This window comes from Strix aluco, chromosome Z, assembly GCF_031877795.1.
Source record: "Strix aluco isolate bStrAlu1 chromosome Z, bStrAlu1.hap1, whole genome shotgun sequence".
NCBI lineage: Eukaryota > Metazoa > Chordata > Aves > Strigiformes > Strigidae > Strix > Strix aluco.
The window spans coordinates 35,373,447-35,400,221 of record NC_133971.1 but is presented as its reverse complement, the minus strand read 5'-3'; the positions used below and the strand labels follow the sequence as shown (position 1 = coordinate 35,400,221).

The window sequence follows — 26,775 nt, the reverse complement described above, 5'->3', positions numbered from 1 at the left end:
GCATATTCATCGCTATATTTTCATCTAACTGCTGTCACTTACATTGTCATGCAGAAGGGCAAATCAGGGTCAGTTTATGTAAGCGGCATCAATCTGAAAAACTTCATCAGTCTTTATTTCAAGGCATTATGTGAAGAAAGCTGACATTAAGAGAGCCTTAACTGACAGCAAATGAAATCAATCAGCAAATCACTAAGCCATAATAAACTCGCTCAAGCTGTAGATAACCCTTCCTCTTCCAGGTCTTTAACTACAAGGCCCACCAAATGCAGTATCTGAGCAGAAATGTCTCCCTGGATTCCATCACAAAATTCTTGCACTAATATAGTGCATTATTTAATAATTTTTTCTTGCTCTGTAAGCTACTGGAAAGAATAACAAACAGATAGAGGTATGTTTTATAATAATGGAATACTAAGCAGTTCAGTGAAAAAATACTATAAACAATAGATTCAGCATTTGAAGAAGTTTCTTTTTTTAGTTTAAATGTAATTAAGAAAAGTTTGATTCTGTTTCTGCTACTAAGATATTTGTGTAATAAAGTCTATTGCCTTATTAACTCCTACTGCTTAGACTCACTTGCTCAGCATTTCTTCTTAGTTTTTGAAATTAAAAGAACCAGTACAAAATAAAGTAAGACTCCAGACAATTCCTAATCTTTCACGGTATTCACTTCATGAATTCGTTTTGTAACCCACATGATTATCAACAGTTTAACAGCTGTGCTTCTGAATGGGCTTATCTGTGTTACAACAGTACACACTGCAGACTGTATCAAACAATACAGTCACATCCAAGCTATGCAGTGGTTATCTGGTAAAACTGCTCCTTGTCTGTAGATACTGCGCACAGATAATCCCATGCAGTTCTGAAAGATAGGACTTCTGAAGTAAGAAAAATTGCCTAACAAACAAGGTGTTGTGAAAACAATATTTGTTATTTTCTGTTACTGAATGATGCTTTATTTTTGTAGTTACAGCATTTAGGAGTCTGCCCTTATTCAGTGAGGCAGCTTTGGGTACATATTGAGATCACCATGTCTCTAGAGTAATTTTTCTCATAGAATAGTGACTAGAAGTCAATAAAGATGTTTCTCGTTGGGTCCTTATGCTATAAGATGCAGCAACCTGTTAACCAGCTGGAAAAAAAGCCCATCCCAAGATTACATGCAGAAAAAAAAACTAAACAAATAAACTTGGTGAATTAAGATCATATTTTACACAATTCTTATAGAGCCTTCTTGCATATCAGCACAGATCATTCATAATAGATTACCCACATGCAATGGATATAAATGTATGAAAAAGTCTAAGTGGACAAAGGCAAATAGTTACATGATTGCCTGACAGGATCAAGAAAGAAAATTTTCCATTAAGAAAGGTTACTGAAAGGTTAAGTTATTATATACTAACTTTGGCATTCAAGATAAACAGCACAGATCTTCACTGAAAAGTTTTTACAAAATTAATAATGCTTATGAAAGGGGCTGGACAAGTCAGTAGTTTCACAGGCATAATGAGACAGCTTTCTGTAATTGATTAATTGGTGATTACAGATACGGACTTTGACATTTATGGTCCCACAGAGCCAAAGACTTAACAGGGTTGGGGTGCAATCAGTGCACCAGCTAACTACAAAGCCTTCTGAGAAGGGTTCTTCACATAGTCTCCATTTATTAGCATGAAGAAAGCCAAGGGAAGAAACAAAAAAATGAAAGGGTGGCTGAGAAAGCAAGGGAAACAGGCTAATGATAAGGAAGGAGAAAATGAGGAAAGGAGGGAGAGCAATAAAAAGCCCACAGAGGACAGGGAGGGAAAGACTAAAGGAAATGTGAAGAGGAGAGGAAGTTGGGAACACAGTTAATCCGCAGAAAGGAGAAGGGGTGTGAAATTCAAATTATAACAGGTATATTTCCAACATCAATGGTATTTTGAAAATGCCTCACCTATGATGTTTTAAATTGTGTTTTGCTAACATACCTTATTGTTACGTTTTAAAGGAATTACAGTTAAAATAAATAATGCTACAATGGCTTCTGAATAGTTATCATGATGATACAACCTATCTGGAGACATGACTCCAGATACCAGCTGAACACATTCAAGGAGATTAAATTAGAGTTCTTCATGTTCAATCTGGTTATTCAGAATTTACTTAGTTGTTAATTATTGTTTCTTAAGCCCTGCACCAACTTTATTTTTGACAAATTGAAGTTTGCAAAAGGTCAGGGTTGCAAGAGGTGTCATCCCACTCTAATGAGTTTAAAACACTTACTTATTTATGAGTATTTCAACTGAAGGTGCAGGTACAAAGTATCATCATATTAATAAAGAATCACTTCTCTTTTTAAACAGTATATTGGAAGGCAAGCTTGTGGTCAGTCCAGAAGCAGCACATTTTGGCACCAGTTAGGAAATTAGTCCTTTTGGAGAGAAGAAAAGAGAGGGAGGGCAGCCCAGGTGCTGCTGATAGCAGCTGTTGAACTCTTGGAGAATGAAGACCCAGTTTTACCTAAGAAGAAGCAGCAGTCCAATTCCAGAGGAGGCAGCATTCTAGCCTCTGTAATGAAATGGATTTCACCCACCTTCAGTGGGTGAAACAGTGGAAGAAGAAAGAAAACACTAGAAGTATGCACATGTTGGGTGCACATATATATAAACACACTATCTTCAAGATTTTCTTAAAAAGGTTCCTCCTTTTTGAAGTATTAGGAGAGAAAAAAACTACAATTATTTGTTCTTTTAGCAGCCATGGCATTAGAAAAATAAAGGCTCTAAAACAGAAGTACAAGATTGAAAATACTAACAACTCAATTTTCAAGCAGCTACTCCACAATTAATTCATCCCATTAAGTCCTCATACCAGAATGGATTTATATTTAAAAGACTTGCCCCACGCAGAGGATAAAATCTGATGACAGAATTATAATGTTACCTTTGAAATCACTTGCTTCCTCAATTTGGTAAGAACTTTTTTATTGACAAGTAAATACGGGAATGAGAAATGTTTATTATTTTGAGAAAAATTACCAGCAGAATTATGCATATCTTTTACCTTCTAATCTATCAAGCATAAATCTGAAATTAATGAACGAGTGAAAACAAATACAAGTTAAGACGCTCCTAACACTTTAAACTACATTTATGTTTGCCCAATTAATTAGGAAAACTGGACCTACAACACAATCAGATAATGCATGAGTAAATCATACATGAATACATAATTTACAAAAAATAAATGGTAAGAACCTATTATTTAATAAATTTATAATGATTATATGCTAACACTGGAGATATGTCAGTACTTGACTATATTACTACCACCACTATAAGCTTTTATGTTATTACTGCACTTTTCATTTCAAATTACCTCAAAACACCTGAGAAACACGCAGAAGTACATATAAATCCCATGTGGACTTCCTAAACCTGCATGAACAGATGCATACATGCTGAAGACGGAGACAGAGGGAGAGTAAGACAGAGCAAGCACAAAATTGGGGTGTGGAAGAGAGGAAGAGAGGGGGAAAGCGCCAGTGGCAAAGGGACTTTGGGGACAGAAAGACAGTGAAAGAAACAGGGCAAGTAAGACAAAGCCGGAGTGGGACAGACAGGCATAATAAGAAGCAGGAGAGAGGGGCAGAGACTGAGAGAGAGAGACTGAGGCAGAGCAGCAGTCAGAGAACGGACTGAGGGGACGCATGAGCACACGTACAGCAGCGAGCAGTCAGAGGGAGCACATGTGCGTGCGCTGCGGTGTGCACATGGCCATGAGCAGGTGCCTGCGGCAACGTGAGCCCGCACGCAGTGGAGAGCCCACATGCAGGACACGGAGGGAGAGTGTGCAGCAGAGAACGAGACCGTGTGTCAGAGAAACAACAAGAGGGGGAGGGAGAGACAGACAGACAGACAAGGTGAAGCAAAAACCTACCCATCTCAAACCCACCTGTAAAAGAAAAAGCACACCACAAGTGTATAGTATGTTTCAAAACTAAGGGAGAACTTAGTAATGAAAAATACAGATTTACCTACTCAAGTCCTTGCTTATAATAAACTAAAATTTTCTTAATAAGCAAGAGATTTCCAACAGTCAGGTCAATCTTACATCTCGGGTGAAGGGCAGCACACAAAGAAATGCTTTCTCCTAAGACCTACAGATACATGTATGTGCATCCTTTTTAACACCAGAAGCCTGCCTACAGTCTCATCCTCACATCTGCTTTTCCATACACCACATGAATGCATTAAATACATCTCATTAAATTCACTCAGAAAACTTGCCCATTTGGGTTCTCTAATTCACATAAATCCTGCCAAACAGCAACACAGGTTCATCTGTGAGTATCAGTTCTCTTCCAAACCAACATCCAGAAGTCACATCATACCCCTGAGCAACCAGATATTAAAGGAGGAAGAGGCCCACCATGCCAAATACTGACCTAAAGCAACCACCACAAATTAATAGAGCAAATTAATAAAATAGTCAAATGGAGACTTCAGAGGTCAAGGTATTTCCTGTGACACAAAAAATGATTACTCTTTCCCTAATTGCACATCTGCAGGCAGCTACCACGTGTGAACATCAGTGTCTGTGATCGCACAGCCATATGTACAGCCATATGCACTTTCAGACATGCAGTGCATGTGATTCTGACAACCACAGACAGTTTTGTGTTACTACTATTTTCCACTGACAGCACCTGAATAATCTGTTACTTCTGTGTATTAGAACATCCGAGACATCCTCCATAAAGACAGTGCTCCTCTACTTTGAACAGCTCCTGTACCTCCTGTAAAAACAACCTGCAATGGTAGATACAAAGCATAACCTAGGTACACAGGGCAAAGCCACTGATTTGTATGTTGTGAGCCCTTCCCTGTTTGAGAATCAATCACTTACACATCAAGTATACATTACACATCCTGTTACTATTGCAAAAGTAGTTTGAGATGCCTAAATTTGCTCCAAGAAGTTTCTTTCATACCAGTTTTTACCCTTCTGCATCTACATCCCCAAACAGAAGAAATTTATTGAGAGAGTATACCAACGCTTAACTATTTATACACGAACATTTAAACCTTATCTGGCTTATCTGGGGACTTTATGTATTGTTTTTTAGTTCAAACTGCTTGCCATGAGTATTAATTACATATGTGATGTAAAAGTACTTGAGACAATTCAGAATAAATGTTCTGAATGACCACTTTTTCTATGAGTCAACAACCTCTTTCAGAAGAGAGTTTACAGAACATTATCCTCTTCCTAAAGGTGTAGCACAATTCAATTTTGTATTTTATAGAGTTGATAACCTTTACTGGTTAATTTAAATAGTCATCTGCCAAGCAAGACTACTAAAATTAGGAATCCCATGTTATTTCAGATGCAATTTCTCACCCTGTGTCCTGTATTTATTGGAGGTTTCGCATACAGTTCCACTTTCTGTCTTTAGTGGGAACATTCAGGCATGGCCAGAACAGCACACCTTAAATCCTCTTCTCACGTGTTTCAGGTGCTTGAAAATAATGCTTTATTTTCCACTTTCAAACTTAACTAAGTAACAAACAGTACAGCTTTGTGCCATAACATCCTTCACAGCAATTAAACACCAGCTGAGAGTGTTTCCAAGCTATAGCAATCATATCATTTTGCTCTTTGAGACACCGCACTTTTTTCATTACTTATCCATCTCAAGTGACATTTTCAAACTATTATAGTAATTCTTGTTACGGTTTCCAAGAATTTAACAAATGCCTACAAATTAAGTCATTATTTCTCTACTTTAGAAGACACTCAGTTCAAGGACATTCTTGTTGAATATTCAATCTATTACGTAATTTTGCAATTCAAGAGCCATTACATAAAATGTAGACTTTGGAGAAGACACACAGACCTTTGTGTCCCAAATATTTCATGTCATTATCTAAAGGTCTGTCACTAGAGTGTACAACACATTCTTTAAAAGATGCACACCACTTACTATACAGCTTAACAGTTAGTTCATTTGAGAATGACAGGGGTTTTATTTGTGTGTTTGATCAGCCCTGTAAGCATTCATGGTATTTGGAATGTTGGATTCATTTGCTAGAAAAGCCAACCTTCTGGTTTTGCAAGATAATTAATTAAGTATGCCACAAAAAAGCAAATCTCTGATAGCTTAGTGCACAGTCAAGCAACTTAGGTTCATTATGCCAATCTTCTTTGCACTGTCTCCTATAAGGAAAGCATATTTTTCCCAAGAAACATCCATATAGAGATAACAGCAATTTAAAAATTCCAAGACTTCCCACATTCCCAATGACAAGGAATATAGATCCCTAATGCTGCTGAGCCCATCAAGTAAATCAAGGATAGCAGATTTCATTCAAAATGCCTTTGAGAGCCACCTGTTTTCTAAAAAATTTGGAAGATAACCTATGCAGATGTGTATCCACACACAAATATACTTTTTGCCTTCCTCTCATATGATGAAAAGCGATACACACTGAAACAATGGATATAAAAATTATTAATTACTGATTCCAGCCACCTACTATGAACTGGATGCATGAATAATGAAACAATGCAATCTTCTGTGAGTACTCAACAGTTGTAATAGTCAGTGCTTCATCCCTAGTATACCATCTCATTTAGTATCTTAATTTTTATGTAATTTTTTAAAAGAAACCATCAAATATCAGTAAATTTAGACTAGGAAAAAAACTCCTTATGAGTATCACTTGAAGATAATAAGGTCTTTAACTGAATGTACTTGTCGCAGACTAACTATAAAATACATGTAGTAGTACCAGTTATAAACACCACGCATGCAAAGAATTTCACTGGTTTCAATGTGTCTGTAAAGTGACATCTAACTGCTTACCTCATGCAAGATCGCAGGACTGCCCTTAATATAGTTTTGCATACAGCAGCTAACTCCCAGCTATAAAAGGGAAATTTTATAATAAAATCTCTAAAATGTACTTAGAAAGTTATCAAACAGGCAGTATGTAACTAGAGATGAGGAGAGGAGAGGGAAAGGGAAAGGAGAAAAGGAACTGCACAGTGAAATAGATTATGAACCACTGATGCTGTTTGTGACAGAGTAAGCACATGTAATTGGAGCTGTCAGGTGAACAAAAAGTATGTTTACAATACTGCACCACCAGTAAGCTACTCAATGCATACATTAGTATATGTTAGTTGTACCACAAGCACTCTGTACAAATGTGAAATGCAACTTTTTATACTCCTGTTTCTTTTCACCTTCTTAGAAAGAAGGAACAGGCTGCCTTGCAAAATGCTTCTACAATCATTCTGAGGACAAAAAAAGAATGGGAGTTGGGATGGAACAAAAACAAAAAGCAGCTATCACTGAAATAAGCCACCAAATGAGAAGAGCAGTATGTAAAATTTGGTGATTTCCATGACAGCTTCTTTGAAAAGATGCCACCTGTGAAACCTTTTGCACAGCCTTAGAAGTGACCATCACTGTACTGGGGAAACATTTGAAACTCTACCTTCTGCTAGAGATGTACAGCTGTGTTAACTCAGTTCATGGGAATCTCAAGGTGTTACGTATTATTAGTACTTTATCACAGAAACACAATAACACACACATAATTTAAATCTTTATCATACTGAAACATATGCATGCAAGAGGGCAACAGTGAGAAATGTCCAGCTTAGAATCTGCCTTTCTTGAATGTTTGATTTGGTGACCCTATTCCTGCAATTATATGCTGCATCTAGAACAGAAAATCTACAATAAGTTAAAAAGGATTACTACAGACATGTACACACACTATGCAATACTCGCCATTGTCCAACTTTCTTGCACTTTATATGACTAGCTTTCCTGTCTGATTCACACAGAAGAGCACAATGAAAGTACGTACTCACTCTGCCTCTTGGTCTCTCATTGCGAAAACAAAATGTTCTGCCTTAGCAATAATGTATCACAAGAATGAAGTCATTCTGCACAGCTATAAAGACTAAGGGATAGTTTGTGTACAAGAAGACATAACAAACTTAAAAACACTAAGAAGGCATTGCACAGAATCCATTTTCAGTTAATTTCCCTTTTTCCCCCCATTGTTTCTTCCTAACGAAATCAGTATTTTGAAACATACAAGTCTTCAAACCTACATGAATAAAACAGCTTCTATATTTAAGTATTCCAAATAGCAGTTTCTTTTAAATTAGGAATGTTCAAAAATCACTATTACTTCTAAAACTGTAGTACAGAAAAATCTGATACTGACCAAGAAGCAGTATAAAAATCTTGTCCTTTTTTCCCCACTATTTTGTCTTGCTTAAGGGGGGGAGAGAAGGGGGGGGTAGGATAAAGTGATATTAATTTTCAAATATAACATTTGCCTTTTTCTGTGGTCATATTCCTGTCAGTTATTTAACACTGTAACTGCAAAATCAAAAGTTCACATCATCTCTGAAATACCGTATGCAAGACTATATAACAAAATTATTTCTCTTTCAACTGTTGACTGCAGTCGTTTTGAAGCTTTTTGTTCTCCACACATTCAGAACAGTCTTGCTTCTTGTTCTATCTCAGATGCAAAAAAGGAAAAAAAGAAACAGGATTATTTTAGACTCTAACCTGAAATGCTACAACCTCTGGCCTGCCCTTCAGCCCTTCTACTGCAAAGGTCTCTAGGTACAGTTTGGGTAGCTGCAGGGTGAAGTCATTCCTGGTTGCCGCAGTCCGTGACAGCAAGGTCTGATCTCTGACCTAAAGGGAAAAAAACAGCATCAATGGTAATTCCCCTTCAGACACATTAACTGGGATGAACTGGGTCCCCTTGAGCCCACTGAGTGGACTTGCATTGATCGCTGGACCTGAAATCCATGAATAAATTTAGGACTAATTGATTTTTCGTTGCAAATAAATCTCTAATTCAGAGTGCTGGGAGAGAATGTTAAGAAGAAAAAGCATCTTCCCCTGGTCTGAAATGAGAAGGAAAGAAGAGACACTAAGGGCTCACAAGCCCACCTGGTATGTACCTTTCACAGATCTGTCCCCTGTAAAAACCTTTTAAGAAAATAAATAGTAATTGTACTTCTGACTCAAACATCAGCTATGAAATTAAAAAGTTCATGTGATCATACAAACAAGAAGCTGGCATGTGAGTTCTGTCTACTGTAGGGAGATCATATCAGTCCTCCACAATAAGGTTCATTTAATATCAATTCAGTTAAGCCCCAGATTAAAATGAATAATCCTCAAACAAAGCAAAATAAACCAACCTGTAGCTCTGCAATTAACAGAAGGAGAGAAAAAAAAAAAAAAAAGAAACCAACCCTGCTACTAGATTTCTTATTGTGGACTCACTGTAAGAAATAATGCACTAATTGGCATTAATCAACTTTTATACAGTTTCTAACTATGCCAATTTGGAGTGGGAAATGCTACAATTTGCACAAAATTCAGACAGTTTGATATTTAGCTAGTTTTTCAGGCAGTCTGAAACGAAAGGATATTATAACAAAACCCCCAAGCAGTATCAATGTCATTTCTACATACGGCCGCAAAGACAACCACAGGCCGTTGGTGTCACAGTGCCACCTGCTGACTAAGAGAGAAACTGGTTTTAATTTAGACTAACTCGCGTGCCGTCAGTGACACAAACGCGTAAGTAAAATTCAGCGATGTAAAGTGATTAACGCAACGCTTTTGGTTTTAAACACAACCAGACTTACTAGTGTTGCACACGAGAATATTGTTATCATTGTTTAAAATGTAACATTTTTCCACATATTACAACATGTCATTAGTCCATCAGCATGAATGTGAAATTACACATATTTAACACGTAACTTCCCTGGACACATCACTTACATTCATATACCATATGCTGCCACACACCCATTTTTCATTCTATTTAATACAAAAATTATCATTTCCACCTCCAGGAGATCCCAGCAGATTAGATTCTAATACAGATGGATAGACACACATACAAATATATATTAGTACAAATGAATAGAACCATTTGGCATAGACTGTATCTGTTAAGTTAAAATAGCTAGGTACTGCAAAATAACTTACTGGCTTTAACAACAATACACAGTCTAATACTAAACCATATACTAAATATATACTACATATAAATCAATAGATATACCATTTACTAAATACTATTTGAAATAAATTTCAGTTCTTAAGAGACTCCCTTGGCCAAAAGAACTCACCAAACATGAATTAAAACATAGGTCCATTCATTTTAAATCCAAGATTACTTTTTTGTAACCACTTACAAAATCAGATTTTTGTAAAATGTTGATTATGAGTGAACATATTTCAAACAATAGCACAGCCTTTGAAATCTGCTCTGATTGAAAGAAGTATGCATGTGTAAATCTACTGATACAAAGAAGAAAAGATTTTATTTTATTCATTGCTCTGTTCTGTGGGAATAGGGAGCCTTACATTTCCCAAGTTGACCTAAGAATTCCTGTCAATACCTGTGGCTGCCAAACATATGCACTATGATGCAATTTTTATAACAGGAAAGGTCCTCTACACGTTTTTTGCACACATCATGCACTAGGTTCAGGATATACAGTCCTGTGGAACAAACATACTCTCTAGAGTGTTCTGTCAGCATGTGTAATTCCAGTCAGATGTTAACCTTGCTGAATATAACAAAATGCATTACTTTAAATACACACACATATATAGATACACACACACATACATACACTTGATTAACATTTTTATAGCTTTTATATCCCAACTTTTCAGTGTCTTTGCTGCCAGTATGCACACAGATAAAAGAAAACATTAATGTGGATTAAGGTACTAAGAATTTATCAACATCAAACCACCAGTGTTTTGCCTTCTACCCTTCTGAACTATAGTCAATAGATCTAAATATTTTACTGCACCCTGGCCAATTCATTGTTTGATGTTTAAAAACTCACCCAGAATCAAAGAAAATTTATTAAATTTCAGCCCCCAAATGAGATACTATTAGCTTTGAAAGTCAAGTTTAACCGCGATATTGATGATTCTCTTTTTTCTGTGACAAAATTCACAAGGGAAATCTCTGTGTCAAAGTACAAAAGCAGATTGCTAATACTAGGGGGAAAAAAACAATGTATAAGCAATGTAGGTATAATACACACACAATACAGTAAGTGGAAGTCCTTTTAATCCTAATAGTTTCAAACTCTCCATTTCAATACTGGGGCCTGACATTCACTGAACAACAAAATACAAAAGCCATTTTTTAAAATGTCTGAATTGTGGTAAACATATGCCATTAATACGACTGCACCAGAATGGTACCTATTAGCCCCTTAAACAGTATGGTATTTAGTATGAAGATTCACAGCTAAAAAAACAATCCCCAAAACTTTATGTTTGTAAATATTTCAATCATGAAGAGTGAATTTCGTTATCAACATGCATACTGAGAAACAGAAAATTAAGCCAGAGTTTTCTTTTGAAAAATACTCAAAGGGTTCAGGAAAAATTGTAAGAACGAAAGACTGGGCATATTTCACTAAATGTGAGAAAAGTCTTCAAGTTGACTACCTATTCACAGAATGGAAAGCTATAATGGTCATGGCCTGCATGGAATCACACTGGATACAGTGTACTTACATGAAATTTTAGTTAAGAACTAATTTCATCACTTCCTGGCTATTTGCTTTTTGAGATCCAGAAGGATAATGACAAGAGTTGGGAGACTGATTATTTCCTCATTCTCTAAGAAGCACAGTACTCACCCTTACATTACAGAACTACAAAGCAAAGGTAAAACTGGTAATTTTATTTAAAAAGAACTTTTTTTTTTTTTGGCACCTTGACGCAGAGGGAAACCATCCTATGTAGTTAAGCTTTATGATGCAAGTTTCAGGGCTTTTTTGTGTTTAATGACACTTTTTTTTCTCCACATGAAATCTAAAGCAAGACATCTGAGAGGTCTCCTTAGGCTAGAGACCTAATGCTATAATCTAAAAAAACCTTGTAATTTAATCAGGCTTATTGTAATGATTAAAAGTGTCTAAAACCAGTCCCACTTCCCTATACTCAAAAATGAGTAAGAGAGGAAAAAAATATATAAATGTATCTATATCCAACGCTAGTGAAGATTTTGGGTATTTCTGATTTCGGTGAACATAATTTTGGCTGAGACCATGAAAGTTACAAGAGTGATTTTATATGGAGCATAATAAGTACCGTAACAGCGGGCTGCTAAGTACGAACATTAGATTTTTCAGTTTTGCTGTCTGAAATACTGTCTGAAAACGGGCAGAATCACAAACAGATCCACACAACTCTACTACAATACTCAAAACATTTTTAAACAAAGGAGTATAGTGACTTATGACAGTGTTTAACTTCTTAATTAATTAAGAGAGCAACACAGAAAACAACACTATAGCCACTCAATTTAAAATCAATAAAGTACTGATGAATTCAGATCAAAGCTGAAACTGAATAATAAACTGTAGTTACATTATTGACTGAACCAAGGTGTAGAATTTGATGGGCTAATTCTACATGTCCAAAAATGATACTAAAAATTCTCTGCTGATTAGAAATAACAGTAATTTTGTCTACAGTCCACTTCTGTGCTCACTTCATTTTCCCCCTGCAGAGTTTGAGCTGGTATGTCTAGTTACACCAGTAGAGACACGGTACTAAATGCTAGCAAGTTGTAAATGGTAATAATATGTGCTTACCTTCCCTAACGTCTTTGCCCAGTTACTGTCTGACTGGTACAATAAAACTGAGATTTTAGTTCCTTATTTTGGGCCTAATCCAATGGTTTCTTATGGTGAAAAGAAAATAAGATTGTTTAGGATATAAACTTCACTATGTAAACTACATAGGAGAACCTTTCATAAATTCAAAGCACACCAATTCTACATAAAAAATAGTACCTAGAAAGTAAAAAACTTTGGGCTTATTTTACTTTCATTTGCTACTACTATTTTTAATAGCAATCACCTTCAACTTAAACAGTGGAACAAAAACTACAACGATGTAGTGATCTGGTGATAAGTGAATGGCAAACAATGATTTAGTCTGCTTGACTCTGAGATGACCATATTGCTGAGATAACAGAAGCTACAAATATGTCATGCCAATCATGCTAAAAGAGTGCAAGCAAAATGGTTTCTACCACACTGTTGTGTTCTGCATGTGGCATATATAATTAACAAAAATGTTTTGAGAACTTTTTAACATAGAAGGAGGCAGTTTGAATACAAACCACATCTCAGTCTTAACCTCACTCTTGTAAATATGTGGCTGATTTAACTGCATAACATCCATACCTCCAGGGCAGCATGTAGAATCAAGGCCATATTGCACAAATCAAGGACACGCACATCTACTGAACATGGTCCTTTGCCTTCTTCAGTGAGAAGCACTTTAAGAGAATTAAGTTATACAGTAACTCATTTGAATAGGGAAGTCTTTGTTACAGTGGCACAAATGATCATGGAACTAAGGATAATAAAGTATATACACTGGTGGACAGAATTAAACCTTTGTGAATGCTTCATAATTTTTTATGTTTAGTTATGAATTGTTGATGTTCTCTTACTCTATACTAAAAAATGCAAGTGAATATACATGAAGGAATCTGCACCAACAATAGTACTGAATAGTGTTGATAACAATAGTTATTCAAATAAGTTGCCACTACAGATGATCTTTCTAAGGATATATCCTTAAACTGTCATTACTGAGTATAGGCTCTCTAGAAAACAGGGATCACACCTGAAGTGTTAACTGTTTAAGGGACTATATAGACCCCAAAAGATCTGCTGAAGGATTTGCCACCTGTGACATTTGAAGAAGTATATACCACAGCACCCTTTCGGTCCCAAGAGACAATCTGTTAATATCTGTTGCTCATAAACACCAGAGTCTGAGTCTGCTTTGAAAATAAGGAAATAACTCAAAAACTGTATGTCATTGAATTTTATTGAATGAGGGACTATATAATCATGACACAATATTTTCCATCAGGATGTTTCAACAGTCAAGGATCACTCCAGAAGTAGAGAGACTGCCTGTGACAAGATTGCACTGCTTAAACTGAAGGCACTTTAAATCAGACATCCAAAAACTGGAAAACTATAGCCACAATTAGAGAGTGAAACAGCTGAGGAATGATGATGGGAACTAAACCAGTCAGTTGAACATCAAAAAAAACCCCTCAAACACTTTTTGCCTTTTTTTTTGCTCCCCCAAGAAGGCCAAACCAAACTACACCAAATCACAACATATCTTGCTTAGACAAAATATGTCTCATAGAAAGGAAAGCAAAAAAGAGCTACATGATACAGTTGAATGGATACTTGTTATATGGACATCAGTTAGTTTTGAGTACTCTTAAAGGCCAACAGATTGTTGCATACTCTTTCATCAAAAGAAAGAATACATCCTCAAACCCAAGGGTCTGATGACTGTTGATAGTGGAGGTTTTAAACAGCACTTGCACATACCTTGTTGTAGGTAGCCAAATATGAATGTAGTTGGGTATACCAAATAGTTCACTTACTTAAAAATCTACTAAAAATTTCTGTATTAGCATACAATTTATTGACTACCCTTTTTGATTACTGCCATACAAATCTGTATTTAATTACAATACAAGCCATTTCATAGGTGTTTTTTAAAAGAACATTAATTACTGCATAACAGCATTTGTGTAAGGAGGCATCCCTCATAAAACTGATGTTTTGGGTACGATTGCCTTTTGGTTTTGTTTTTTTTTAAAGACTAGTCGAGATTCTGGAAATTAATTTTCCACATAGAATACCATCCCAGGCTCACCTATAAGCTTAATTCAAGCTTTCTCATATTACTACACTCAAACACACACTACATGCTCTGTTGAATAAGATGTTAATTTGATCCAGAGTTGTTTTTTGCAAACACTGACCACTGCACCTAAGCTTCGCTGTAGTTGCAGGATGTGCACTATAATACATCCCCTATGAATGCATTTCAGTGACCTTGGGCTGAAAATGAACCTATGTCTGGAGAAAATAACAGTTTATGTATTCAGTAATTCCACAATTCTCCAAGCAAGGATTTCTCCTTACTGAAGGCAAACTACACAAAAGTATTCAGCCTTTAGAAGAAAAAAAAACCCAACAAAAGACAAAGAAGACAAATGCACCCTGAAATTAGTTATTTAGATATGTCTAAATTGAAAACAGTTAAGCACATGGATATGACATTCGGCAATGTCTTATCTTTAGTTTGTCAAGGTTTTTAAATCCCTCTTGAGCTGGAGTACCATTTTTAGCTTGGCTAGGTCAGAATGACACTGAACAATATGAGTGATGACACACTAGACAGCTATATGGACAGAGTTGTCATCAGCAAGCCAGCTGTGCTAACACCTGTATGTCCTGCACAACTGATCTTTAGGAACAAGGATCAAGAAAGTCAGATTACTAGGGAGTGAAACAAAAGTAATTCATAAAACATTGAAATGAAGATGTGCTTATTTGAGACAGAGGAGGGGAAAAAGTAATCTTTTACTGCATTTTTTTCTTATCACAGAGAAACAATAACTTGTTTCCTACTATAAACTTCTTACAGCAGTCATTTAGAATTTTAATACTCTAACTGGGTTTTCTTTGTGATTTTATTGCATGTACACATACCCACTGTTTCAACAGGCTTTGATAGGGCCAGTTTAGAACAACAAAGGACCACAGCGATGAATAGACCCTAAGCGCACAGACACAAGTAGGCTTCACTCTGTTAACGTGTTTAAACACTCACAAGAACCAGCTCTGGGAGTGACATTAGGCTAGGGAAAAATCTTCAAGCTGAGGTCTCGTAACAGAAGAGCTTTACTAAGATAACTAAATAATATGATGGACTATAGATACCAGTTAATTCAAGAAGCTTAGCTGATCAGTACACCTAAAAGTATCAGGTCACACCTACTGAAGTCTGACTGTGGTAGCTACCTCAAGCCTCATAACTCTTCTGTTTTTATAAAGCCTGATCAATTTGTGGGCTTTTTGCTGGAACTAAGAGTTAATGCCATTTACACAGAGTGTTTTTACTGATGCAGTCATTTGTATGTGGACTTAAACCTCTTGTAAATGAATTTCTTACAGGCCATAAAACAACTATCATAAGGAAATGCATTTTATTGTTATGGACCACATCAGAAACAGCAATCTAATGCTACAACGTTATTAATTCTCAAGTCTTCAATGGTCTCACCCCATCTCCAATGGTCTCTTCGTCCTGTATGAAAGATATCATTAAATTGGCTAACGAAAGATAATTTTGTCTTTGTATTTTACAAGTATGTAAACAGGATGGATTGTACAATGTTCAGACTTTTTTCAGCTGATAGAACTGTGAGGCTCACATCTCATGCATAGCCAGTTTCAGGACATTTCAGAGAAGACAGCTGAGATGGAAATGGAGCAGCAGTGAGGCAATGAAACACAATGGTGGAAGGATTTCAAGGTACAACCACTGAGGGGTCTGCATGGAAGCTGTTCTGCCAGCTGGCATATGAACCTTTCAGTCAGCAGAAATGAAGTGCATTACAGAAGTGGATGAAGAAGAATTTTTCTGACCAAGTGCCAGAAGCACACTGCTTTGATCCCTGAACTGTCACAAAATGTCAGAATGAGTAGGTCGCTAACTGGTATTGGGAAAAAAATATTTGGGGGGAGAGGTTTTGTGTGGTTTTTACTGACTCATTATCACAGCTCATCAGCTTCACTGAGTAGTGGGTAACAGTCTAAGCTTGTGAAGACATAGTATTTTATTAACCTGTTAAAATAGCCAAATCCTAAGCAGAGTGGCCTGGGACAGGCTGAAAACTCTGCCAGCTCATAAAGCTTGTCAATACTTTAATAGTTAAGAGTACAAGGGGAAACAGAAACAATTTTCTGTCTCTGTACAGGCTGACTCACTGGGATGACTCCCCATGGTGGTGTTTTGCACAGGCGGAGTTTAGAGAAGAGGGATTTAAGGAGACTGAAGAAGAAGTGGTACTGGCAGTGGGGGCTGCAGCGCGGCCTCTCTAGGCAGAGACCAGGGCTGCGCCATGCTGGACACACCAGCTGACCCACCACAGGGCATGGCTGAGACCCTCAGCCAAGCTGGGAGCCCCTCTGTGCAAATGTATTTAAGAAAAGGCAAAAACCACCACGCAGGTAGAGGAGGATGGAAGAAAAAGAGTGAGAAACAGCTCTGTGAGCTCTGTGAAGTCAGAGAAGAAGCTGGGAGTGGAGTGGGGGAGATGGGGGCAGGGGAAGTGCTTGAGGCACCAGATCTGGTATTTCCCTGCAGCTCACAGAGACGACCATGCTGGATCACGTGTCCACACTGTAGCTCGTGGAGGACCCCATGCCAGAGCAGGTGGATAGCTCTGCTGAACACGTTCCTGAAGGAACATGAACTTCTCAAAAGGCCATGGAGAACATATGCAGGAGCAGATATTCTTGAAGGACTGCTGCCCATGTGGAAAGCCCATACTGGAACAGGGAAACAGCATAAGGAGGAAGGAGCAGCTGAGAGAAGTTATTATGGACTGACTGCAATCCCACGCCCTTCATCCCCCTGTGCCTCAGAGCATGGGCAGAGGAGTCAGGAGTGAAGTTGAGCTTAAAAGGCAGGAAGATGATAATTATTTTGTCTTTGTTTCTCACTATCCAAATCTATTTTAATAAATAAATAATTTTCCTTATGTCAACTCTGTTTTACCTGTGACAGTAACTAGTATGCAATCTCCCTGTCTATATCTCAATGCACAAGCATTCTCATCTTATTTTGTCCTCCTGTCCTGTTGAGGGGGAGTGAGAACAGCTGGGTGGGCATCTGGCTGCTGGCCAAGGCTAACCTACCACAAGCACTCAAACTGAGAAACAATACAAAGGGAAGGCTGAAGACTTTAGCAGAGATAGTGTGAAGTGATTTCTTCCACCAATGGCATTACTGAAACTAAGAAGTCATTAACTAACAAATGTTAAAGAATCTAGCTGTATCAAATGAACAGATTTAAAGTCTTTTGCTCTGTTTGTGCCAACATGATATTAAGAAGTACAAAAGAAATTAATAACTAAATACGGTTTATCAATAAGTACAATAAGGGTATATTTTTAACAAAAATAACTTCTCAACATATTTTTGAGAGGTGTTTCAAGAAATCATTTATTTTTCATATATAAAAGAAGGACTGCAGATGGGTTTTAAAATAAGACATTTACTTAAAGGCATTGTCTCTTGATGAGAAGATTTTAAGAAAACTCTTTATGTTTGAACTTCAAGCAGATGGAATTTCTTCTAAAAACTCTTTGAGTAAAAATTCATTTATTTCTGTTACCATTTTGTATCTTAGATGGGCTTTTTTTTTTTTTCCCCAAAGGAACTAGTCAAGTCATGGTCACAAGTTCTGTAAGTAGCCAATGTTTAAAACTGTTCTACTCTGCTAAGTTTTTCAGTTTAAGGATATCTAATAGATTCTAGAGAAGAAGGGGAAAAAAAAAAAAATCACATCTATTTTCCAAACCTAGATTTTAAAAAATTCAGCTATTACCTTTTGGTCATCTTTAATATTATGAGAATAAAACTGAACCAAACCAAAATAATCCTGAGGTCCTCTGTTTGCCCTTGGTGGTGTATTTTTTACATTTGGTAAAACATTTGCTTTGCACTTTGATATTTGTCTTCAATATTTAGATGGCATAAAACCAAGAAAGATCTCTTATTTTAATGGTATCAGGAACTCTTGTGCAAATAATCCAGCTCCAGGAATCAGATGAAGATAGCTAACATGACAAGACCCAGGACAAGACAAAAAATAACCTTCTAAAATATATCTTGCAGGTTATGAAGGTTATGGAACTAGCTGCTGAAAATATTTTCTCTCATAGCATAGCACATGCTAACGTTCTTCAACATTTATGCTTCATAAATATTCATGATGATTTAAAAAGGTAGCTCTGAAATGGTCTTAAAAGAATCATTCTGGGCACAAGCATGACCAAGCACTTGTTGACAGAGCCAAATGTATGATTCTAGATTTTCCATCCAGTCACAGGGTGAGCATTAAGTGTTGTAAATGATCCCTTGTCTAGAGCTGTATCAGAAGAATGCAGAGAGATTGTCTCCCTCAGCTCTGCTGCTTCTTGCTTTGTTTGCTGAATGTTACACCCAAGTATAACCAAAGGCAGATGATCTAGTACCTATATTGCTGCCTTCTGGAATTCTTGTAGTGGTAAGAGTACAGAAAAGAATGAGTTTGCTTTAACAGATACCGGTGTATACCCTTTTATCCCGAGCATAACTAAGATTACTAAGGATGTCTGTAAAAACCCTCTGAGCGCTACAGGCAAAAATTCAGCATTATGCACTAATAACAAGATCCTGCAAGTGATGCAGTGGAATTTTGTGGATATTTGCTCACAAATACTTCAACGTAGAAATACAATGTTTAATTTCAAAGTCCCATAAATATATCTGCAGCTAACAGTAATACCTGTTCAACTCCAGATGATTCTGAGCTTTATCCATTTTCTGTTGATTTCTTTTTTTAAAACAAAACCAGTTCCCAGAATTTTTATGGGGGAAAAAAAAGGCTTGTGGTTCCTTTACTAGTATTTTATCTACTTCATCATGTTCTAATTTTTCACTGTGTGAGAAAACCTTCAAGAAAATAGTGTAAACTTGATAATTTACACATAAGCCATATTCATTAATGTTAGATAATTAGCTACCATTATTAGGTAGGGTTTACATTTCAGATATTTCCCAAAGATCAATAATTTCCTTTTGTTCTTCTAGGAGAAATGATATGTCAAATTATGAATGATTTACAATTAATTCTTTTTAGTTCCTGCTGAAAGGCGCATCCTAACATTTCTAATTCCTATATTTTCCTCATTCTTTAGGTTGACAAACCAGAAAGGATAAATTCCTCTGCTACTCAATAATAAGGTGTTTGGCCCTCACAAACTATGTAACTCAAGAACTAAGAAGCAGATGTGGCAACTAAAATTCCCAAAGATGGCAGTTTCTTGATCCATTCACTGCAACAGGAAAATCAGTACTAGGCATCCCCAAACGTTTCAATCCTTGTACATATACAGCACTGCCTTCTAAATCAAAATGTAAACTTGCAATCCAGAACAATAAATTCTCAAGGCCAAGGGCATTACACGTACATGTTACTGTAAAAACACAGCACTTTCTGCATTACATAGATTTCCCAAGCTTAAAAGAAGCCAGTATGAAGAAGATGGGGACACAAAGGAAGACATTACCTATCATCACAGTTCGCTGCAGCTAAAACACAGTTTAGGTCACTTTTTGTGAACATTAAAAGCAATGAGAAACTTGAAAAAATATCTGAAAATTAAATTAACAGCAGTTTAGGTGGACGCACAGAAACTAAAACAAGGAATAGATTCCCACGTTGCTGGGAATTCAAGATGTGATATGGGAAACAAACACTCCAAGGTAATAAAAACACTTCTTTTGCTCTGTGTTGGTCTGGACTAAAAACAGTTATAGAACAACCAACCACTAGAATTACAGTTAAAAACAGCACTTTCTCCCCAATAATTTATATATCCAGCTTTGTTGGACTTTCGAAGACTACTATATCAGCACAAAATATTACAAGTCAGAGACAATTTAAGATTATTATGCAACTTAAAGAAAGTTTTTAAAAAATATCATGAAAGTTTTTGATTACAGATTAATACTTACCATCTTTTCCGATCACGTATCAAAGATTAAAGTAGCATGCATAAAGCCAAATATCTTATAGCCACCACGTATGTGACCTCACCAGATGACCTCCCCCTTGCTCAGTAGAGGCAGTTAACTCAGCAATTACAAATTGTTTGGATGATCAATAGTCTTCACTTGGTAACCAGAAATAGTGTTCAGTGATTGAGGGAAGGAAGGTGAATATTGTACTAAGTTTTACATTAAAAATAAGAAGTCTATGTACTACAAAATTGTATTTTATTTCACGAAAATATGAATAGTTTTTGGAAATAAAAGAAGTTGAAGGTGGAAACTTAAACTAAGGAAAGGAAGTGGCTTTACAACAACTTCTACTCCACTCCTTCCCTGAGAACAAGCAACTGTAAAACCTCGGTGTGTTTGGAAATACAAATGCAGAGGAACACTTCAAATGCTTACCTTATGAAGAGTGGCTTCAACAGATTTCATATAACTAATAATCAATTCTTTGTCTCTGTTGCAAGAGAAAATAAACCAGAGTAGTTAATAGAACTGAAGCTCTACTGATGTAGAAATTCATTTTCTGCTACTTTATAACCATCATGTTTTGAAAAATACTTGATAACTCAAACTGTTATGTTTGTAACTCTCCTTTTTATATCTCCAATGAAAACCCTAAAAAATAGTTCATGGACCACTGTTTGGCACATTTCCATATGAAAGATGTTTCTACTGTGGATAAGCAGTTAAACTAGCTGTATTTATAGGCATATCAATGAACAACTATCATGTTCTTGGAGAAGAAATATGCAGTCTTGTATAAAAAGGGCATGCTGAATGGAGTCCTGGCTCTAGCAGGAAGAGATTACACTCTCATACTGGAAAACAGTGACAAACTATGTTCTTCATAAATTACAGGGGCCTAACAACTATGTACTTATATGCATATAAATCTTCCTGTCTTCTCTGAACCTGAATATTCCACTGGTCCTTTTCCAAAACACGTCCAGTAAAGGAACCTATCCTTAAAACACAGAAGTTTAGAGAATGAAATACTACTCTTATGCCTTTTTGTAGATTAGGGCCTCTGTAAGAAAAACAGCTTTAATCAGTCATGCTGCCATAAAAACCTTGGTCTCATCTGATGCATTGTCAGAAATGGAATTAAAGTTGCATAATGCCATATGACTAAGGAGAACAGGACAGGGTGACCAGCAAAACACAATAGGAAATCAAATGGAATCTATGCCAGAAAAGCTGATATATCTTAATGTTCCAGGACTGTCTTTTACCTTGCCAGCTATGTAAATATGGCGTTCTTCTGTCTGTAATGACCACTGCTTCCTCATTTCTTGATTCATACTATCCTAACAGCAAATACAGGAAGGTGGCCAGAAACGTGGGATTGACTTTTACACTCCTAGTAAAGCTGTCACGGATTTTTCTCTTTTCAGGATCCTGCCCTTCTTTGGACTAGATTGACAGAGATGTGATGTTCACCTTCTCTGCTGGCCTCATTTATGAAGCAACTGCTATTTGTCTGGCTGAAGTCAGTTCTAGAGACCCAGTTCAAAACCATTAATTTCTAACTTAGTTACTGACATAGAAGTCAGTCTGTTCCTTGCATATTCTCAGGTGTTCATCATAAAAACGGAAAGTATGTTTAGATGGAATTTGGGAACCAGGTTAATAGGTGGTCCCCAGGTTTTTATTTTTGAGAACAGAAAACCTTCTGACTATAATCGATTATTATCTTAAATAACATCTTAAAACAAAAGTCTGGTAATATTTGTTTATAGCACCTAGGAAAAAAGTTTAAATAATTAGCCTACTGCACTCTTACGACATGTCAGGATGCACATTTCATTCAATCTTTATTTCATATATTCATCAACTCCGACAGGTATAAGGGAAATTGGAATTGGATCATAGAACTATTCTTTAGGATTATTATCCAGAAATGTAGTTCAGGCATGAGGAACATGCTTCACATCATCTTTTACACAATAGCTGGGGTGAAGGTTTGATAGCTTCTACTAGCAGAGAAATGACCAAAAGGCTAGTAAACTTCTGTCAAGTTCATTGCTATCAGACACTTATTAATACTGCTTCCTACTCTGGAGGAAAGCAGAACAGAACTGCTGGCCACCACTGCACGAAAATCAAGATCGCCACTCTCAGAATGAGCCAGCCATCATACTATCCTTTAAAGCTGTACAAAAGATTAAGGAAGGAAGACACCCACGCACTGCTTACAACCACTCCAATTATGGAAAAGGTAGCGAAATAAGATTTTCCTGTCAAAAGTAAAGTCTATTTCACCTACTTTGCTCATACATTGGAAATATAAAAAAAGACATCTGTTATGAAGAGTTGGTAGAACAACAAATGGTATGGGTTTTTCCTTTGTCAATATTCAACTGCTATATACAGAATTAAAACCAATTTTAAAACCACATTAAAATAGCCTTTTCTGAATATAAGGGCCACGGGGAGCGATCTTTACTAGAGTGCATAAAGTAAGTTGGGGCAGGGTGAAAAGGAGCAAGCTTCCCAGAACAAATCCTTCTTCAGGTCACATCTGCTTTAATACACTCATACCAAATAGCATTTGTCATTTTAATTAGCTTGTTAAACATTTCACTGATAACTATATTAATTACATTATTTCACTTGTGCATAAAACCCTTAAAGCTTCTAAGCTATTGTTCTTCAGAGGTCAAATGGATTCTGGGTATAATGAGAAATTTTAATTTTAAATTAAACTTTTTAAAAATCTTAGCCGTGGACCAACAATATTTAAAATACATACTACAATAAGAGTAACAGATAACAGAGTCTGCAAAGATTTATCTTTTATCTGACTATATGACTGTAAGAGTTTAGTAATAATCTCATTCAAGTCATTGGAACACCTTTTGACTACCAATTTTTTCAAGATTGGTCCCTGAACATTTCCTTCCCCTCTCCAGGTTGTGGTATAAAAAAGACATAGGTTTTATGTCTAAATTCACAACTCTCTGAAATCAGCTGAAAGATCTAATCTGTTCCACAGATAAGACTAGGTTCAAATGGGTTTCAGCCTCTTTGGCAGCTAACACCTGTCACCTAGCTGACATTTCTGCATTTATGATTAAAAAAAATTGTATCTCTCTATAAAAAGATGATGTGGAAATAGAGAAAACAAGCAGTCATTTCTTAAATAAACTGAGTATCAGAGATCTGCCAAAGAGATGTTGTCAAATCAGTAAGATAATTGGCAAACAAAAATGCCCATGTTATTTCAGGACCCAGAATGGGATAACTACAGAAAACATACCATCTAGTATCTTGAACTAACAGTTTTCTTTTTAGAAGACTATCACTGAATTTCAAAGAGACAGAAGTACTTTTGTTTTCTAGCATTACATTAGCCAGGGCTAAAACCCTGTGCATGAAAGTAAGAATTGATCTTTTGTCCGTTTTAAGTGATCTCCCCAAGGTCCCAGCGCTCACTTCACTGCCATGCAGAGGGCACTCTCTGCATCATGGATGCTCTCTTTCAGTCGACGCTTGTCCTGCTCCAGCTGGGTAAGAAGTCTATTGAGCTGACACAGAGATTGATCTTTTCTTCTCAGCTCCATCTTTGCCTCGGAGAGTCTCTGCAAGCAGACAAAAAGCAGAGTTACTTGTCAGCCCAAATAATTAACTACAATTTATGCCATAGGCTATTAAACAAAGTAGAAAACAGAGTAACTGTGAAGTAGATTTGGACCATTACATACTAAGGTTTTACGAATTCTCTAGCAAAAACATTATTAACTCAGAACCCCTGAGTTTTTAGTATATTGCCTTTGTACAAACATGTTTTATAACGAAGATACATATATTATGCTACATGTACTATATTTACGAATACCAGATCTAAACACAGTGGAAATAATCATGAGTATAGCATTAAAAAGAACAGAATATTCTCAAAACTTACTTTAAAATTAACATTAAAAAAAAGAACTCACAAAGAAAGGGAATAAGCAAAACAGCATTTATTTAAATCTTCTGCACTATTCAGAAATTTCAGGATTAAAGAAAAGAATCTAATACTCTTAGTGCATTGAGTGCAGTTTTGCTGCAATTCTTGCTACAAATAAATCGCTATTTTATGGTGCTTTCACTATTTTAACATTACTTTTTCAATATACAAAATAGTATGTATATTTTTTTAATGTTTCTCTCTGGCTTAGAATTAACACAGCATCCTTTAAATCAATTCAGATTAATCTAATAGATGACAAATAGCACACAGAACTAATTAATACAGAATCTGGCTAGTTGCTACTCCTTTCTGCTGGGATAAATCAATATTTCTACAGACTGAAGTATTAATAATGTGATTTCATAGTTTGCTAAATGTTACGTTTTACTTACAGCTGTTAATTGCCTTTTCAGAAAGAAATTATAGTAGGTGGCTATAAAGATTCTTTATAAAATACAAATTCCCTGACTGATTCTAAACTGATATAGGAGGATACAGAAGGGTACACACTTGCGAAACTGAGCTCTTGCACCTTGCTTTCAAAATTTATGGATATGTTTTCTGCTTAAATTCTAAGAATGCTCTGCATAATCTGTACTCAGGACTACCTGACCTGGACTGTGGAACTCAGAGAATATGTATTATGCTGTGGATACGTATTAAGAACAGTATATACAAAAGACGGATAAAAATATGGAGGGCACTGAAAACTCGACTAATCTGAAGAAGCTTCAGACCTAGCCAAGTGTCAAAAGCACTTAAAAGACCAATATGCTAGAGAAAATTTCTAGAACATAACAAAGTGCAGCATAAAACTGCATAATCCTGCAAAGTAAACTGAAAACTGTGGATTGTTATCTTCAAACATTTCTCAAGACAAAAAAGGAAGCAGTTATTTCAACTGTATTTGAAAGGCATAGCACCACTACCTGAGCTGTATGTTCACCAATTTACAAAATCCAGGCTGAGATTAATCACTGCTTTAAGAAAAAGAAAAAAATCAGGAGTTTATTTAAGAAACTCTAAACCCCAGAAATGCTAATATTAGTCTTGCTCAAATTACTGCAGGTTGAATACCTCTATTCTGCCTCTTATGTCATTATTTTCAATGAAGAATGCTGTTTTTCACCTAGAAAGAGATAAACACACAGATGTCATTCTTCCACTGCCTTATTAGCATGAAGATATCCAAAACCAAAAGTGTTGCTTTCAGAAATTCTACCCTAATGCCACCGGGAGCTATCAAAGCCCTGTCTGAACAGCTGAATTTGTGAATTGTCTAATTTTCAGAAAAGTTATTTCCAGGAAACCAGATGTGGATTAGTAAGAATAAAAGGAGCAGTCTTTAATTTGAGACCAAAGAACATTCCTTCCATTTATTGTGTTTACTGTTTGTTTGTTTTAGGCTAAGTCAGAATGGAGGAACAGCTCTGACAACCAAGTTGAGTCCCGCTACACACACATTCCCATCTTTTGACAAACAAAATTTATTGAACAGAGAACATTATCTGTGGTGCCAATGCTCTGTTCACCCCATTTTTCCATCTGATTGAAAGATCTGTTTTTAAGATGCAGTCACAGAACTGAGCTCTGGCTGACGCAGAATAGATAATTCTGCTAATATTATGATGCAAGCAACTTCTGATATAGAGGCTGCTGGAACAGAGTCTGGCTCGAAGATTCTAGTGGTCTAAATGAGTGAAGAAAGACAGAATAATAGGAACTATGCATATTTATTTCAATTTTATTAGACAGCTATCCTTCTACAGGGGCTCAAGAGTTGTCTGCTCCTGCACAAATCTTTCATCACTGACCACAAATGGTGGAGACCCACTAGTTGTCAAAATCTTCTGGGAGCTGCTAAGCAATCTTGCTTACCAATTGCAAGCACAGGCCTATTAATGAGGCAGTAACAGGGATGAAAACATGAAGTCTAACTCTTTGAGAGGCATGGCCAGAAATCCACACTATCTTGGTGACAACGCAATATAGAAATTAAATCAAATATATCACTGAAGAGCTGCTTTATTATATTCAAAACTTTCACCATTATTTACAGAAA

At 36.4% G+C, this 26,775-nt stretch overlaps 1 protein-coding gene across 4 annotated transcripts in view; it reads right to left on the bottom strand.

Annotated features, from left to right (window-relative positions):
* CCDC171 (coiled-coil domain containing 171) overlaps positions 1–26,775 on the bottom strand; it is a 152,760-nt gene that overhangs the window by 38,008 nt on the left and 87,977 nt on the right. For all 4 annotated transcript variants that reach the window (XM_074812045.1, XM_074812044.1, XM_074812042.1 and 1 more), the window contains 3 exons: positions 24,194–24,339; positions 21,158–21,212; positions 8,594–8,725 (listed from right to left, as the gene is read on the bottom strand). In XM_074812045.1, the coding sequence (XP_074668146.1) occupies positions 8,594–8,725; positions 21,158–21,212; positions 24,194–24,339 (333 nt within the window). The remainder of the gene's footprint in view (positions 1–8,593; positions 8,726–21,157; positions 21,213–24,193; positions 24,340–26,775) is intronic.